The sequence below is a fragment of the Protomyces lactucae-debilis genome (genome assembly GCF_002105105.1).
Source record: "Protomyces lactucae-debilis strain 12-1054 chromosome Unknown BCR37scaffold_1, whole genome shotgun sequence".
Lineage (NCBI taxonomy): Eukaryota > Fungi > Ascomycota > Taphrinomycetes > Taphrinales > Protomycetaceae > Protomyces > Protomyces lactucae-debilis.
In genome coordinates this window covers 332,966-348,452 of record NW_024467993.1, presented here as the reverse complement: position 1 = coordinate 348,452, position 15,487 = coordinate 332,966, and the positions used below count along the sequence as shown (strand labels likewise).

Below are 15,487 nucleotides of genomic sequence, written 5' to 3'. Positions count from 1 at the left end.
GGAGAACTTTCATCCAGCTGAGACTCTGCTAGCTACTCGTCCGCTTCACAAATGAATCTGCGTGTTTTCGAATCCACGGATGCAGCTGGATCTGATCCAGGGCCAAGCGACGCTCAGGGTTGTACTGCAGCAGACGCGTAATGAGATCCTTGGCTTCTGCACTGACATGATCGGGAATGCGCAAATCGACTTTGGCGATACGCTTGTATGTGGCTGCGTGGCCAGACATGTCTTCAAATGGCGGCGTCCCAACAATAAACTCATAACACAAGACCCCAAGTGACCACAAGTCGACATTCTTGTTGTGATCCTTGCCCTCGACCATCTCCGGTGGTAGGTAATCGAGCGTACCACAGAGCGTGGCCCGCCTTGTGTTGGGAGCATGAACAGACCAGCCAAAATCGCTGATCTTCAAGAGACCATTCAAGTCGAGCAGGATATTCTCTGGCTTGATGTCGCGGTGGATGACATGCTTCTTGTGTAGATAAGACAGTCCTGAGGCCATCTGTGCGACGTAGTCAGCTGCACGGGCTTCGCTGAATCGGCCACGCTTGCGAAGATGCTTGTACAGCTCGCCCTGGCCAGCGAATTCGATGATCAGGAAGATGCGATCTCTGTCGTAAAAGTGTCCATACAGACGCAAGATGTTGGGATGCCGCAGGTTACTCTGGATCTCCACCTCACGCCGCACCTGCTTCTCAATCTTGGATTGCATCAGCTCTGCCTTGTGCAAGACCTTGAGCGCACACACGAAGCCTGATCGTTTCTCCTGTGCCAAGTAGACTCTCCCAAATTTGCCCTTCCCTAGAGGCTTGCCAATCTCAAACATACTCAAATGCCAGGCAGTCGGCGCAGAGGGTTGTTTCGGTAAGGCAACGCTTGTTCCGTCATTCTCCTTTGCTTCGTTTGACTTGCGATCGTGATGCCGGTCTGCCTGAGCGAGGCGGTATCCATTTGTAGAAAGTGCAATGTTCTTATTGCTTGTTTGATTGTGTACTGCGAGCTTGAGCAGCCTATTGACGGGCTGTGTGCCTGCACTTTGCGCTTGTGATGGCTTGTCGGCTGTGTGATGCGTTTTGCTACCAGTGTGGGTTGTGCTGGTACCGTGCTGAGTATTTGCATTGGTCTCTTTGAGGACACGCGCTGCATCTGCTACAGAGAGCCTTGAGAGGGACGCTGCGATGTCCATGCTGGCAGATGGTCGCTGGTCTGTGTCGCTGTTTCTTGTTTTTGTTTTTATTTCGCAGATGAAGCAACGACCAGAGGCAGACCAGCCACCACCACGTTCACTGACCACTCACTGCTAAGGACTGGGAGAGGCTGAGAGGCAGCAGCTAAGGCAGGGCTAGGCATAGGAAGTATATCAGAGAAAATGATGCACCGTCAGGCAGATATCAGGCTGAGGGGTGACCAGGAGAACAGATCCAATGCCCCGGCATTCCCAAAAACACCCAAGAACAATATCGCTGCGCCCTCTACACACTTCATCACGCCTGCAAATAAGCCGCGTATAGCACTCGGTGCCAAATCCACCAATGTGCATCACCGTCAGCCCTTTTCAAGCGCAGTCAAGACGGGCAAGCGGCACTCGCCTGTAAGTAAAGTGAGTATGACCCTGGGGAAACCAGTCTTCAAGCTCGATGTGCCGTTGCAGGAAGAAGCACCCACACAAACCGCAAACGGTGGAGCTGCCTTGAGAGAAGCGCTGGATAGAGCACTGGCGACGGGGATCGATATTCCCGAGCCAGAATATGCGCCGCCACCCGTCACTGATGAGCTGCCCTATTCCGAGCCTGAGAATATGGAGCCCATGGATTGGGATGCTTTCGATGTGCTGTCAAAGCAAGCGAAGAAATCTCAACGATGGAAGGCATATACCCAGCCTATGCAGGAAGAGCCTTTGCCAGCCTTCGTACCGATTGAAGAGGACGGTTCTGACAAGGTGCAATCAAAAGCCACATCTAAAGTAGCGAGTTATGCTGCACCGACCGCATCTGCTCGGGCGAGAACCAAAGGAGCAAGCGGGAAGGAGAATGCAAGTGTCGCTAGACCATCAGGCAAAATCCCAGGTCGCTCTACTCCCTCTGCATTGCCGGGTCCCAACAAAGCTCTCTCCATCAAACCTATCAACCTGCCTTCGTCTGCGCGTCGTCCAAAGAGCAACGGCATGGTCGGCCCTCCGAAGTCTCAATTCCACAAGCCTGCCGATGCTGCATTGTTTGATTTCGATATTGACAGTATACTCTGATGACCCTATGACCACATCTTTTTATGCAATGCCCTGGTTCAGTCTTTATTTCTTGTAGCGCTACAATTCCTGTCGATTTGCACATCGTCCTCTTACGTCGAAGACGAATTGACTGCAGTGAAGCCGCCGCCGCTTGTCTTCTTGGGTACGCTAGGAGTTGCTTGCCCAGGCCCAGCACCATCCTCCGTCGCTGCATCATCGCCCGACTCATCTTCGTCCATATTGTCGCCACTGTCCTGATCGGTGCCTTCCTCTTCCTCGTCTTCCTCGGCATCCTCAATATCAGTCATATTTTCATCCTCATCCATGGCTGAATCTGCGTGACCGGGCGGTGCAGGTGACGAGCCAGTGGGTCTTGGCTGTTCTGCCGAAGTCACACCGGCCGCAGGCGTCTGTAAATCAGCAGCAGTTGGCAAGGTGTCATTCGAGGCTGCTTCCAATGCAGCCTTCTTTTGAGCCTCATAGGCAATGGACTCACGCTCATAGCGCAACTTGTCTTCTTCAAACTGATCTTGATACATCTTCCGCCGTGTATCATCCATGGCTTGCCACACTTTTCCTAGTTCCCTCGACAGATCCAATGGCTCACCCGTTTCATCGCCTTGCCAATTCGCTTTGATGGCTTCCCTTTCTTGATCACAGAATCGCAAAAAGGCATTCTTGGGGCGACGCGGTAGATTTGGGTCACGGTCGCGTTTTGCTTGTGCTTTTGATTTATGGGCCGTTGCGGGCTTCTCAATGCGTAACTTGGAAGGGGCAGGTGTGCCCGTTGTTGTTGGTGTTGGTTTTGGATGACCATTGGTGGCACGCCCTGGTTCAGGTGACATGCTCACTGGATGGGCAGCGAGGTAGGATGGGTTCTTTTGCAAGAGATACGTTTCAAACCCAGGACTTGCCGGTGGGCTGGGTGATGCGTGTTCATCTTCCGCCTGCATATCACGACTTGCAATTTGCTCCAATTTTTCGAGCAGGAAGGCACGCTCTAGCCTTGTACGCTGGATGTAGCGCTTTGTCCGTGCTAGCTTTGTGATGAGGGTATCATTGGCTTGTTCGATTTCGCTGATGCGCTTCTTGAGTGCTTTGCATTTCTTGCGGTACTTGATTTCCTCTGACTCTGAGAGGGGTGCGATGGGGAGTGCCTGGTCCGCCATGCTGCTATGGTAGGCAGGAAGCTAAAGAAGGAGTGTCAGTACGTAGAAGTAGCAGTAGCGGTAAGAAGTAGCAGTAGATGTAGCAGTAGCAGTAGAAGTAGAGAAGTCACGTGCATTTTCCCTCGACGCGAACAAGACGCGACATGAAGAATAGATGAAGTATATACTGTAGACAGATCCATGAGGCACAGATGAGTGAGAAGCCCCTCAGCCATGTCGTCCTATGCTGCACAGCCGTACCAGCCCATCAACGCGTATCCATCACGCGACAGGCACACGACATGGGCGCAACCCTCCAGGGTGCACTCACCTCCGACGTCACACATCTCGTCGTGGGTTCCTCCCAGTCTGACAAGTACCGGTTCGCAGCACGCTCACGGACAGATATCCAGCTCATGGGTATCGATTGGGTCGCTCAACTCCATGAACGCTGGATCTCAGGCCAGGATGTGGATGTAGGTCGCCTCGAGAAACTATACAGGCACAAGATCTTTACTGGACTGCGCATCTCAGTAACAAATTTGGATGCGGATGAGCGGTCAGAGGTAGAGTCCCTTGTTCAGCAGCATGGCGGTCAGTATACAGGCGACTTGACTAAGGAAAATACACATCTCATTGCTGGGTTTGCATCAGGTCGCAAGTTTGATGCAGTTGCCGTGTGGAATAATGGCATCAAGGTCGTTGGTATTGAGTGGTTGCATGTCAGTATTCAGCGAGGCGCTGCACTCGGCGAGGAGTACTTTAGCTTGACCATCCCAAGCAAAGAGCGCGGCAAGGATGCGTGGCAACCCCCAGCAAAGCCCGTGGTCATGGAGGCAAGTAGCGATCTATCGAGTGGCTTGAAGCGTAAAGCAGACGTCACGGCACCGGCAGTCGCACTCAAGCGCAAATTGAGTAAAAGAACATCTCAGCATGCTGGCAATAGCGATGGTCTATGGGATCAGATCTTCATCAATGGACCAGCCGACCAACCCTCACAACCAGGCGAGCAAGATGTCACTTTCGACTTGCCAGACACGACAACACACTTCATCGGCGACGCCGAGGGTGGCTTGGATGACGCACCCTCATTACCCATCTTTCGCGGTCTCAAGTTTGCCATATCAGGCTTCGATGAGCGGCAAAAACGCTTGGTCAAAGCTGCCCTTGAGGGCGAACAAGGCGAGATCATTGACAATGTACAACCGGGCTGCTACGTGGTGGTACCACAAGGTCAAACACCGCCCATGCAGGTAGATGCCACGACCCTTGTGACGGAGTGGTGGATCGAGCGATGTCTTCACTTTCGTCGTACGGTTGACCCATCCCAATCCCTTGGCTGTCAACCATACGCCTCACAATTCCCGGTAGCAGAGATGAACAAGATGAGTATTTGCACGACAGGGTTTGAGGGCATTGAGTTACTGCATACGGAAAAGCTCATCAAGCTCGTTGGCGCGCGCTTCACAGAAACCTTGACACGAGATTGCAGTATCCTCATTGCAAAGTCGCCCTCATCAAGACGCTGCAATGCCGCTCCAAAGCTAGGTGTGCGTGTGGTGTCCCTTGCTTGGCTAGAAGCCATTGCTACATGCGGCCAATCAACTGGTATCGTGCAATACGCACTCGATGGTATTGAAAACTCTCGCTGTCGCTTGGATGGTGTGGTTGTACGTCAACAAAATCGCCGCAAGGCTCTACGCGGCTGCAAGGTTTACATTTGTCCAGACTGTCAAGATCACAAGCTGCTTATTTTCCTTACCCTTGAACTTGGCGCAGAGCTAGTGAAGAGCTATCTGGATACCATCACCCATCTCGTTGGTGAGCTCGAACAGCTCGCAAAGCAGGAAAGTATCCTTGATGATGGAGATGCAATTGCAGTGACACCTGCTTGGCTCAGAGCGTGTGATGCTGCCTCGAGCAGAGTCGCAGAAAGTGGCTTTAGACCCGGCAAGACATCACCCGCCAAGCCTAGTGTCAAAGCTGAACCTACGAAATCGAAACCTACTGCGAAATTGGAGAAGAAGGCGACAGCGACGTCTAGTGTGGATTCGGCACTCAACCTCACAGCCAAGATGATACCCAGTGGATCGGGCAAGCGTTCCCGTCGGTTACTTGGCAGGGCCGCTAGTGCGCCAGATGCTTTTATCGAAGACGGTGCGCTTTCTGATGTCTCTATCCCTGGCGCGGGATTGTCTCTACGAACGCGTCTAGCAAGCTTGCCGACAGCTGTTCGAGAAGATGCATATGCATTCGATACAGCCAAAGCTCAACTCGTACCGCAAGAGAAAGAGGAAGAGGAAGGTGAGGTTCGGTATGCGGACCCAGAAACCGCTGCTGTTCGACGAAGCATCCTTGCACGACTGGAAGGGCGTGCCAATGAAGCGGGTGACGTGACGCTCGTTCGTCAGGCTTCATCTCTCTCAACTGATCATGTCGGGAGTCTCAAGGGTGGCGCATCCGTAGCGTCACTGCTCCGTGAGGAGTCAACCAGCGTGACGAGTCATGCAGGGGAAAGTCGTGCGAGTAGTGGCAGCGGTATGACGAAAGCTGTTGGCCTGGGTTCACGTAAGACGCGTGGACGGACTGCAGCTGTCGCGGCAAAAGTTGCAGGACTCAATGGGCGCTCGTGAGTACAAGACTTGTTTCCATATATCATAATGCAATCTCACTGGTGCTAAGCTAGTGTACGATGCACTATTTGAAGAGCCATGGGCATTTTAGCAGAACAGAGTTGCTCACGATTGCACGGCCCGTGGAGCGCTCGCAGCAGCTGCAGCACTCTTCCGCAGCCGTTTCGCACCTTCCCTCCTTTTCCTCTTCCAATCACGAGTAGCTTCCTGACGCGACGCCTCCCAGTCTGCTGCCAACTTGGCTGCATCTGGCAACACTTGAGGGAAAAAGTTTGGGAAGCCTGCAAGGAGCGCACTGGAGACTGGACTGTCTGCTGGAGCCACAAAGAGGAGCGGCCAAGCAGCAGACTTGTTTGGGAATACAGACGCATGCTTGCTCGTGGTTGCTGCATGTCCTCGCAAGTCGCCAAAGCCGCGGTCTTTGCCAAGCTGCACTTTGTTGGCACTTCCATAGTGGTCGTCCGTGGCGTATGCCGTCAATTGAGTTTCTGTCTGCTGCAGCGGCATGAGTGTGTCTTCATCAGACTCATCGCCGGCATCAAACAGCGCAAAGCTTGCAGCGGCATCTGTTGGTTTGAATAAGGATTTCAGATCACGCTGCGCATCCGCCACATCATGTTCCTTGAGTGCCGGATCGACTTGTGCCTTTTGAGGAACAGTCTCTGGCTGAGCGCCAAACATATCGGCCAGGAGTGATTGCGCAAGAGTCTTCTCCGTTGCAAGCTGATCGTCTAATGCCGACTCGTCAATTTCCATCTCCTCTGCAGCTGCATCTGCCGGTGTATAGTCAGGCCGTGCAGAACCAGCTGTGGTATAGGCGTCTTCATTGACAAGACCCATCCGACCCGTCTGCACAGAGGCTTGTCCCTCTTCTTCATCATCCCAAATCTCGACTCGCCCACCAATTCCACCATTCTGATCGGCAATGCGTGGTTTTCGTAATGTGATTTCTTGCTCGTGAATAATCCTCCCACGTCGATCATGCCACGTCTCGTCGTCGCTATCGTAGTACCCGGTCAATTGATCAGACTTACGATGCAAGACTCCCCAGAGTTTCTGTATGGCTTCAGGGTCTGTAGGTTTGAGTACGGCAGGCTTGCCGCTTTCTTTGCCCTTTCTACCAGGCGGGACGTCTTGCTTTAATACGCAGATAGCACGCCCATACTTGCCCTTGATCCATCCGCGTTTCCGTCCCTTCTTCAGTTCATGATCATGCACGACCTTGTTTTCTCGTGCACGTCGACAAGCAACACCTAGTAGCACCGTATCCCGTTTCGCTGCCGCCGTCGCAGGCTTTGGTAGGCGCTGCCGTGGTTTGGGCACTTTGGGTTCAGCACGCGCTAGATCCTGACGTCTCCTGGATTCCCAGTCAGGTTTGGCTTCTTCAATCAGGAGCTTGGAGCCCTTCAAGACCGTGCCAGACAATTTGCGCAACTTTGCCCAGCTATCGCCCTTTTGCGCCTGTTGAGCCGCAGGGAAGCGAATGGTGCAATGCGCAAAGGCTCGTGGCTGATCGAGAGACTTGCTACATCGTTGCAAAGGAGTCACTAGCTCGCCATACGTAGCCAGACGCGTCTCGAGATCGGTGGTGGACAGACTTGGTGCAATGCCAGAGATGAAGAGTCGCTTTGTGGTTTGTGCAGCAGCTTTGGAGGCACGCGGTGCACGATGCCCACGTTTACGTTTGCGCTGGCTGGCCTGCTCGATGGGAAGGTCCATGCTTGTGCTAGAAGATGCACTCGATGGCGCGCCGTCGCATGTTCATGTGAGTCGAGCTTTTCTTGAGAATTGTCGCACGCCGAGCCCATCTGAAGCGTGACCCTCGAAATTCTTTGATTTTGGCAACTACGCAATCAGGGGAATCGAGTTGAACGAGTTGAAGTACAAGCAAGATCATTGACGAATAAGTAGTGCACGCTATTATGGAAAACTTCTAGTATCGAGAATTCCCCCAAGGACTCAAAGAGAAACAAAGATGTTTACATCCAGCAAAGAAACTCTAAGCAACGACAAACGCACCCAAGACAGCAGCACCGGCAACAAGCGACGCAATCAACGAAGCAAGCGACATACTTGACTTTTGCAACGCATCAGAACGAATAGATTGCGCAGTCGGGTAGAAGAACTTGGTGGTCACGGTTGTTGTGGCTGTTGTCCGTGTATCAATCACAATATCCAGGTTTGGCCGTGAAATGGCAGAGTTCCATTTCGAGTACGGCCAAAAGATGAGTGGTGCACCAGCCTTGAGCTTGATGGATAAAGCACCGCTTGCATCCGTTGTTGTGCGGTTCTGCGAGAGCACTTCAATGAGTTCTGTGTTGCCGGCATAACCAGTCTTGGGAATCGCATAGGTCTCGTTGGAGCCATAAATACCATCGTTCGACAAGATGGACAGGAGGTCGCCCTTCTGTAGGACCATGCGCTTGATGTCGTGCTGCAGAATCGTCGTTTCTGTAGTCAAGAATGTAGCATCGGTTGCAATACAATTCTTGCGGACGGCGTTGAGAGCCTTGATTGCTTGATAGTACGGATTCTTCTCATCATAGCCAGAGGGCCAAAGTGCCTCACGATTGAGGGGATCGGCTGTGCCGGTGAATGATTGTTCCTGACCATAGTAAACGACCGGCATACCGTCCATAACGAAGGTGAATGCAAACGCATTAAGACGCTGGTGCTGATCATTGGTGGAAGCTGCGTAACGCGGCACATCGTGATTCTCCAAGAAGTTGCCGAGCAAAGAGACATCGGTACAGTTTCCGGAGTTGGCCTTGATGAGCATAGCGAGATTGTCCATACCACCACCCGTGCCGTTAAAGGCAAATAAAGCGCCGTAGTACAAGGGGAAGTTGAGCAAACCATCAACAGCAGGCTGGTAGGCACAATTCATGGTAGGATCTGCTTGGTAATTCTCACCGAGACCAAACATGCCTGCTGCCTTTTGGAAGTCTGGGAAGAATGGAATTTCAATAGATTTGAGAGCATCGATACGCATACCATCCACATTGTACGTGGCTTGGATGTTCTTGATCCAGTTTTGGTAGGTTGAACGAATGCCAGAGTCCTCCGTCTTGACGTCCAGCAAAGCGACATTGTCGTCACCGAGCCAACATTCGAGAATACTGGTGGCATTGGTATAGTCAATCCAACACCATTGGTGATAGGCTGAGGCCTTATTGAAGGGGGACTGGAAGGTGGAGTAGTCGACCTTGTCGTGCGCGCCGGGGTAGGCCATGGAGTTGATGGTCAAATCGATCATGACGAGGACATCCTGTGCATGCGCTGCCGCAACGAGATTCTTGAGATCGTTGGCAGTTCCGAAATGCGGGTTGAGTTTATTGATATCAACGGTCCAGTAGCCGTGGTAGGATTGGCCGTACTGGGTGAGGGCCTCTGTGCATGCGACGATGGGACTGATCCAGATGGCATCGAAGCCCAGATCAGTGATGTAAGAGAGCTTATTTTGAATACCTTGCCAGTTGCCGCCGCAGTATTTCCGCTCGCCCAGGTTACACACAGGGGAACTTCCATCTGCCATTGCGAAACGATCAGTGAAAAGTTGATAGATACTGCGAGAACGCCATTCAGCGGCAGTCTTGGCTTCCGCTACACCTGCGAAGGCTGTCAAGAGCGCGAGTGCAGGAGTGGCGAGATGCATGACGCCGTTTTTCCTGTTGAATTTAAGTTTTGCTTTTGCTGCGTAGTAGATGCTAGTTCACGAGGGATGAATGTCGCGTTGACTTGGCGTGCGGGCCTGATGCAGTCTCTTGTGGACGGGAGCAGCGAGCGTGTCTGGTTGCAGGGTGAAGTAGAAGGGAAGGAAGGAAAGTTGCTCGAAGTTGCTCCTGCGCCAGATTTAGGAAGGGGGGACACGTGCTGCTCTCTTTACTCTGCTACTACTCAATCTACTCTACTGCTGCTACTAGACATCACTGCTTCTACTGCTCTCTCCTACTGCTAGAAAAACATCCGCTCTCCATTCAGGTGCCATACCATTGCTTTGTCAGCCTCACACACAGATTGATGCGGCCCATCCCGCGCCAAATAGATCCGTACAACCTCCCCCTGAACCGCTGCTTCTCCCTCGAGCTCATCCTCCATCATCTCAACAAACTTGCTTCGACGCTTCTCTCTCCGCCAGCTCTCCTCTTCTCCCTCACTCACAAGCGTGTCATCTGACTGCAGGCTGCTAGACCGGCAACGCGGCATGATCCTATCACTCGCGAGCATCGTAAGTGCTTCCGTCGCCTGATGCCGTGCCACCGCATCCATCGGGTGTCGGTGTCCGCTCGATGTATCGTAAATCTGGAAACACTGCGGACACTTGCGTCGTCGTCGCATTGCTAGATCCGCTGTGGTATATTGGTCTTGCGTCTGTGTCTGTCGCATGCCATCCCAGCGCATGACACGCGCGACCCGCCGACGTACCTCCTCACCGTGTGCTGCTGATTTCGATGGCTCTGACGCTTGCATGCGCCATTCTGCGGGCATTGTTGTTGATGTGAGCAGATCATGTTGACTGCTGCTGGCTGTAGAACTAGTGCTTGCGCTCTTCTTGTGTAGCATTGGAAGGAACTTCATGATTGTAGTCGTAGTCACTAGACTGAGCTCTGTAGCGGGCCCCAGCTCTTATATCTTGCCAGGCTTGCACAGCCAAGAATCAAGTCAATTGTCTGCCCAGGAATGGCCCAGGGGCAGGCTGCGGTCTTGGCAAACTTAAACGCGCAATATCCAGCACAGCCAGCATGTCATACTCAACCCAGTCATCATCCATCAAGACGTCGCCAAGAGGGCCTTCGTAGACTATCTGTAGATCATCATATACGGCATAGACTGACCAGCACAACACATCACGCTGCCAAGGTATGCCGAGAGACAACCATCTACTTGAACTATTCTTTTCAAAACTCATGCGGCTCAGACACACTCCCGACCCGATGACACTCTTGGAAGAACCACTTGAGGTCTTCCGGATCGACTTCAGGGAAGATGCCGTGTCCCAGGTTGATGATGTATCCACGCTTCCCACCGCCAAACCCAGCAATCATCTTCTCCACCTCCGCCGTCAATACTTCACGACCGGCAATCAACCAAGCCGGATTCAGGTTTCCTTGCAAAGTGACACGACCACGCGCAACGGCGACGGCCTCTGCAGGATCGTGCGTCCAGTCAAGCCCAACCACTTCATAGCCGCACTCACACAACTCATCCAATGCAAACCACGCACCTTTTGCAAACACTGTTTTTGGTACGCGTGGGAGATGGAGTGCATCCAGCGCTGCGTCCACACCGTGTGCAATCTCCTTGAGGTACGGGTATGCGAATTCCATGAAATCCGCTTTACCAAGCTCACCTGCCCATGAGTCAAAGACTTGCAGCAGCTGAGCGCCAGCTTGCACTTGCTTTACCAAGTACGGGATAGCCATTTTTGTGCAGCGCGCAAGCAAGTCATGTGCAGCGGTCGGGTGTCGCCTCATAAACGCCGTTGGTTTGTGGAAAGTCTTGCTGCCGCCACGATCAATCATATAGGCAGCAAGTGTCCAGGGTGCACCACAAAAGCCAATCAACGGTACACGATCGCGTAGTTTCGTCTTGGTGGCCTTGATGGCCTCAAACACATACCCAAGCTCGCGATCCACCAACGCATCATCAATCTCATCGAGTGTACGCAGTTTGGCAAGATCTTCGGGTCCCTTGATTGGGCTGGGGAAGGAAGGACCAAGCTTGTCAATCATCTTGACTTCCATGCCAAGTGCTTGAGGGATCACCAGGATGTCACTGAAGATGATGGCGGCATCTAGTAGACCTTCATAGCGGTCCACAGGCTGAACGGTGATATTGGATGCTACTTCAGGGTCTCTGCACGTCTGGAAGAAGTCCATGCTGCCCTTTTCCTTGTGGTATTCGGGCAAGTATCGACCTGCGGGGGGTGTTAGCTATTAATGTGTGAGTTGAGGAAGACGAACCTGCTTGCCGCATGACCCACATGGGCGGCCTTTCGACATCTTGGCCCTTGGCTGCTCTGATGAGGAGATGCTCTCTTGCCATGAGCAGTAAAGTAGTAGTAAGGTAGTAGAAATGGAGTGTCAGTTGAAGGGCGGAGAAGAAATGAATTTTGGCAGATGGAGGAACAATACAAAACACTCTTTACTCCTAGCAGCTCGTGTATACTGTTGTAGTCCATAAGGGTCATCAAAGGTAGGCTGCTCACTGCAGAGACTTGGCGTTCTGTACCGCAGCCAACTTCCCGCGATACTCCTTCGTCCCTTCCTTGGGCAGCTTCTTGCGTGTCTCTGTCCGCTCATCCGCAAAGCCCATCGCGCGGATATTCCACTCCTTCTCAAGCACAACCTTGATGTCCTCCATCTTGAGCACATCCGACTTTCGGTGTTTCGCAACACGACACGCAAAACTCACCACCGACTCAATAAACTCATCCGCCACATCGAGCAGTACATCCTCCACATCAGGGTCCAGCTTCTCAAGTGGGTCAATCGTGCCGAGAAGTGCTGACAGCTTGCGTTTTCCAAGCATACGCGCATTTGGATCAAGTGGCAATGCAGCTGCCGATACAGGTGGACGTGCAAGTGCAGGACTCGAAACAGACGCGGGACCTGTATAGCCATTGCTAAGCGTTGGTCGTCCGGGCGGCACTGTTTGAGGTACAACAGGAACAGCAACAGGAACAGACGGCGTCGTGGCAGTAGCGCCTGACGCAAGACTTGCGCTGTTCTGGCGCTGAACCGGGATCGGCGAGCCTACAGCGCCTGCTTGTTGCGCTTGTGTGCCACCAGGGGTCGCTTGTCCACCAGCAAGAGGCTGAGGTGTTCCTGGCTTTGAGTTTGTTGAGAGTTGTGCTTGCATTTGTGGTGTCTGTGCTTTGGGTACAGTGGTCCCAGCTGCAGTTTGAATCGGCGTCCCTGCTGTACCGGTGTTTCCTTGCTGCCCGCCTACTTGACCAGGTTGAGGCGCTGCTGGTGTTCCTGCAGCCTGTCGTACTTGCCGACCAGCCTGCTGCAAGATCCCTTGCAAATTCTGAAACTTCCTGATGCTATCCTGCATCTCATTCGTCTTTTGCGTCTTGAGCTCGGGTGACATTTGTGGATTCGTCAGCTCTTGCTTCAGCCCCTGGATCTTGGTCTTCAATTCCGACATGAGCTTCAGGAGTTGCTGCACACGCGCTTGTTGCTCAGCCCACTGCGCCTGTACTTGTGGAGACGCATTGGGAGGTGGAGCAGCGCCAAAGATCGCATGCACCTGATTGCCTTGCAGAGTCCCCTGCTGACCGGCCGGTGAATTTGTTTGACCTGCCCGTGCTTGAGCCGCTTGCTGTGCCGCGTTTTGTTGCTGTTGTTGTTGCGCAGCGCGTTGTTGAGCTTGCTGTTGCTGTTGAGCCTGTTGTTGCTGCTGCTGCTGCTGCTGTTGCTGCTGCTGCTGCTGCTGCTGCTGCATCATCGCCGCTTGTTGCGCTTGTTGTGCCTGTGAGGGTGACTGTAGCTGCATCGCTCGATACGCCTGAAACTGCTGCTGGGCAAGGGCACCGTACTGCTGCCTCAACTGCTGAATCCGAATCAACTTTTCGCGCGCCATGGGATTCGTCGACGTAGGTCCACCAAGTTGCTGTATCTGGCTCGTCAACGCTTGCACCTCTGTCCCAATGGCAGTCATCTGTGGTGTCGGCGGAAGACGAGGCATGGCCGGTTGCGCGCGTCCATCAGCAGAAGGCGTGGCCTGTTGAGCCATCTTGGGCGGCATTTCGTCTGTCTCTAGCTAGAAAGACTTGGCGATGCACGCTCTTGCTGTCTAGATGTCTGTAGAAGTACAAGCGTAGTCAGGCTTCACGATGCGATGAGTCTCCGTTAGAAAGTGCGCGGTCCTGCGTTGTGCAGTTGTGAAGAAGAGTTCAGATGACTGCAACCTCACGACTTCCAATGACCACATACATCGCTCGCATTGCACCTACATGCTCCCAGTCAAGCTGCGGCTCGCTCTAGACCGAACACCCGATGTCCTTCATACTGGCATTCTTGTGGCCAAGGCACTCAAGCTTGATATCCTGCATGGCCTGGACATCGAACTGATTTCTCCCGATAAAGACCACGATGCCAGTACACCTGCACATGAGCTGAGCCTGGGGAACGTGGACCTTGCTATCTGCTCTTCTGAATTTATCGTGTCTTCTCAGATCTCTGAAAATCCAGCACAACTCAAATCGATCTTTGCTTTGCTCGATAGGGATCCCTCAGCGATTTTGTATGCTGCAGAAAATGGACAGCTAAAAGACCTAGCAGGAAAGACGTATGGGAGTTCCAATGCGCAATTCGAGGATAGCATCATCCAGGAAATGGTCAAGATTGCCGGCGGTGTTGAGCCAGTCAAGATCTTCTCAAATACAGCCAATTTAGACCTCTACAGTGCATTGCAAGATGGCATCGTAGATGCAATCTGGATTTCCGATCCATGGGAAGGAGTAAAAGCTCGGAGAAACAAGTTCAAGGGAAGCGTACTTCAATTGCGAAGATTCGACTATATTCGCAGGTATCTGCCTGTCCTTGCGTATCGGGAAGGGCCCGGTTGTCTCTCCCTTGAACTGCTCAAAACGCTTACTTCCGTCCTGAGACAAGCTTACGAACACGCTTACGTCAACACAATCGAAGCTGTCGAGATCCTTGCAAGCTACTGTCCAACGGAAGACAAGGCATTCTTGGCAGAATCGTTCGAAGAAATTCGACAATACTGGTCTCGAGACCATCGATTCGGTCTCAATCGCATCGACAAGTGGAAAGCAATTCTTTGGCAAATGAAAAGGTATGCTGGTCTCAAAACCCCACCACAAGAACGCTCTTGCTTTGTCTCGCTCCCAAATCTTGAAGCTCCAAGCTCACTCAGGGCATATCTTACGAAACCTGAGAAACGGCGTCCAACTGCACACGCTCAGCTGCAAAAACGAGGTGTGCATAAACATGTTGTACCATCGCCGACCATCCATTATATCAGCAGAACAACACAGCTACATTCGCTATTGAAGCGTATTCGCGAACAGCTGATTACTGGCAAAGAACGCAAGGTCACGTTGATCGGTATGGGCGCTGCCGTTGAAAGAACGGCATTCCTGGCGCTCAAATGCCAAGACATGCTGACAAGTCCAAATATTACACCTGATGCACCAAGTGTACCGACTGTAGCTCCTACTGAAATATCTCAAGTTGTTCAAAGAGGGCGGAAGGATGTTATCAAGCTGGTGACGCGAACAGGGACAGTCGAGATAGTGGATGATTTGATCCCGCATAACCCAAACAAGGATGCTTCCTCTCAGGTCAGACGCAACAGCAAGATTGAAGTCGACCTAATAGTTATTGGACGATAAAGACGAATGCAAAACTTTTGATGTTTGTATACCCTCTATAGCTCCTCTGATTGCTTCTTATCAAATAAGAAATTCCAAAACGTCGAGTCTTGCGGATGCCGCATGACAAACA

At 52.4% G+C, this 15,487-nt stretch overlaps 8 protein-coding genes across 8 annotated transcripts; 2 read left to right on the top strand and 6 right to left on the bottom strand.

Annotated features, from left to right (window-relative positions):
* Positions 1-28: 28 nt before the first annotated feature.
* Positions 29-2,790, bottom strand: BCR37DRAFT_401596 (kinase-like domain-containing protein; the record flags this gene model as incomplete). The annotated part of the gene is made up of 2 exons (XM_040871846.1): positions 29-900; positions 2,427-2,790. 2 exons carry the CDS (start codon positions 2,788-2,790, stop codon positions 29-31), a joined length of 1,236 nt encoding a protein of 411 aa, XP_040728212.1.
* Positions 2,791-3,135: 345 nt separating this feature from the next.
* On the bottom strand, positions 3,136-3,399 carry BCR37DRAFT_342683 (uncharacterized protein; the record flags this gene model as incomplete). Its single annotated transcript, XM_040867443.1, has 1 exon — positions 3,136-3,399. A coding segment is annotated over one exon (264 nt), but the record flags the coding sequence as incomplete, so codon positions are not given.
* A 162-nt stretch (positions 3,400-3,561) lies between these two features.
* Positions 3,562-6,064, top strand: BCR37DRAFT_6376 (uncharacterized protein). Its single transcript, XM_040872409.1, has one exon. The coding sequence runs from the start codon at positions 3,591-3,593 to the stop codon at positions 6,009-6,011; it is 2,421 nt and encodes an 806-aa protein (XP_040728210.1). The 5' UTR covers positions 3,562-3,590; the 3' UTR covers positions 6,012-6,064.
* On the bottom strand, positions 6,065-7,807 carry BCR37DRAFT_6377 (uncharacterized protein). The gene has a single exon (XM_040872410.1). The coding sequence runs from the start codon at positions 7,728-7,730 to the stop codon at positions 6,117-6,119; it is 1,614 nt and encodes a 537-aa protein (XP_040728209.1). The 5' UTR covers positions 7,731-7,807; the 3' UTR covers positions 6,065-6,116.
* A 203-nt stretch (positions 7,808-8,010) lies between these two features.
* Positions 8,011-9,823, bottom strand: BCR37DRAFT_404092 (glycoside hydrolase superfamily; the record flags this gene model as incomplete). Its single annotated transcript, XM_040872052.1, has 1 exon — positions 8,011-9,823. The coding sequence occupies exon 1, from the start codon at positions 9,664-9,666 to the stop codon at positions 8,011-8,013; it is 1,656 nt and encodes a 551-aa protein (XP_040728208.1). The 5' UTR covers positions 9,667-9,823.
* A 47-nt stretch (positions 9,824-9,870) lies between these two features.
* Positions 9,871-10,700, bottom strand: BCR37DRAFT_375594 (uncharacterized protein). Its single transcript, XM_040868415.1, has one exon. The coding sequence runs from the start codon at positions 10,587-10,589 to the stop codon at positions 9,966-9,968; it is 624 nt and encodes a 207-aa protein (XP_040728207.1). The 5' UTR covers positions 10,590-10,700; the 3' UTR covers positions 9,871-9,965.
* Positions 10,701-10,760: 60 nt separating this feature from the next.
* BCR37DRAFT_375593 (Uroporphyrinogen decarboxylase) lies at positions 10,761-12,099 on the bottom strand. The gene is made up of 2 exons (XM_040868414.1): positions 11,975-12,099; positions 10,761-11,928 (listed from the first exon to the last, which is right to left on the bottom strand). Exons 1-2 carry the CDS (start codon positions 12,054-12,056, stop codon positions 10,910-10,912), a joined length of 1,101 nt encoding a protein of 366 aa, XP_040728206.1. The 5' UTR covers positions 12,057-12,099; the 3' UTR covers positions 10,761-10,909.
* A 1,872-nt stretch (positions 12,100-13,971) lies between these two features.
* BCR37DRAFT_390240 (NMT1/THI5 like-domain-containing protein) lies at positions 13,972-15,375 on the top strand (the record flags this gene model as incomplete). The annotated part of the gene is made up of 1 exon (XM_040870818.1): positions 13,972-15,375. The coding sequence occupies one exon, from the start codon at positions 13,972-13,974 to the stop codon at positions 15,373-15,375; it is 1,404 nt and encodes a 467-aa protein (XP_040728205.1).
* Positions 15,376-15,487: the final 112 nt, after the last annotated feature.

What these genes read in the sequence shown, in the direction of transcription:
- BCR37DRAFT_6376 (XM_040872409.1), top strand. Translation starts at nt 3,591, where the DNA reads ATGAGTGAGAAGCCCCTCAGCCATGTCGTCCTATGCTGCACAGCCGTA.
- BCR37DRAFT_6377 (XM_040872410.1), bottom strand. Translation starts at nt 7,730, where the DNA reads ATGGACCTTCCCATCGAGCAGGCCAGCCAGCGCAAACGTAAACGTGGG.
- BCR37DRAFT_375594 (XM_040868415.1), bottom strand. Translation starts at nt 10,589, where the DNA reads ATGAAGTTCCTTCCAATGCTACACAAGAAGAGCGCAAGCACTAGTTCT.
- BCR37DRAFT_375593 (XM_040868414.1), bottom strand. Translation starts at nt 12,056, where the DNA reads ATGGCAAGAGAGCATCTCCTCATCAGAGCAGCCAAGGGCCAAGATGTC. An exon ending in GTGGGTCATGCGGCAAGCAG is followed by an intron (nt 11,929 to 11,974) that starts GTTCGTCTTCCT and finishes CACCCCCCGCAG; the next exon opens with GTCGATACTTGCCCGAATAC.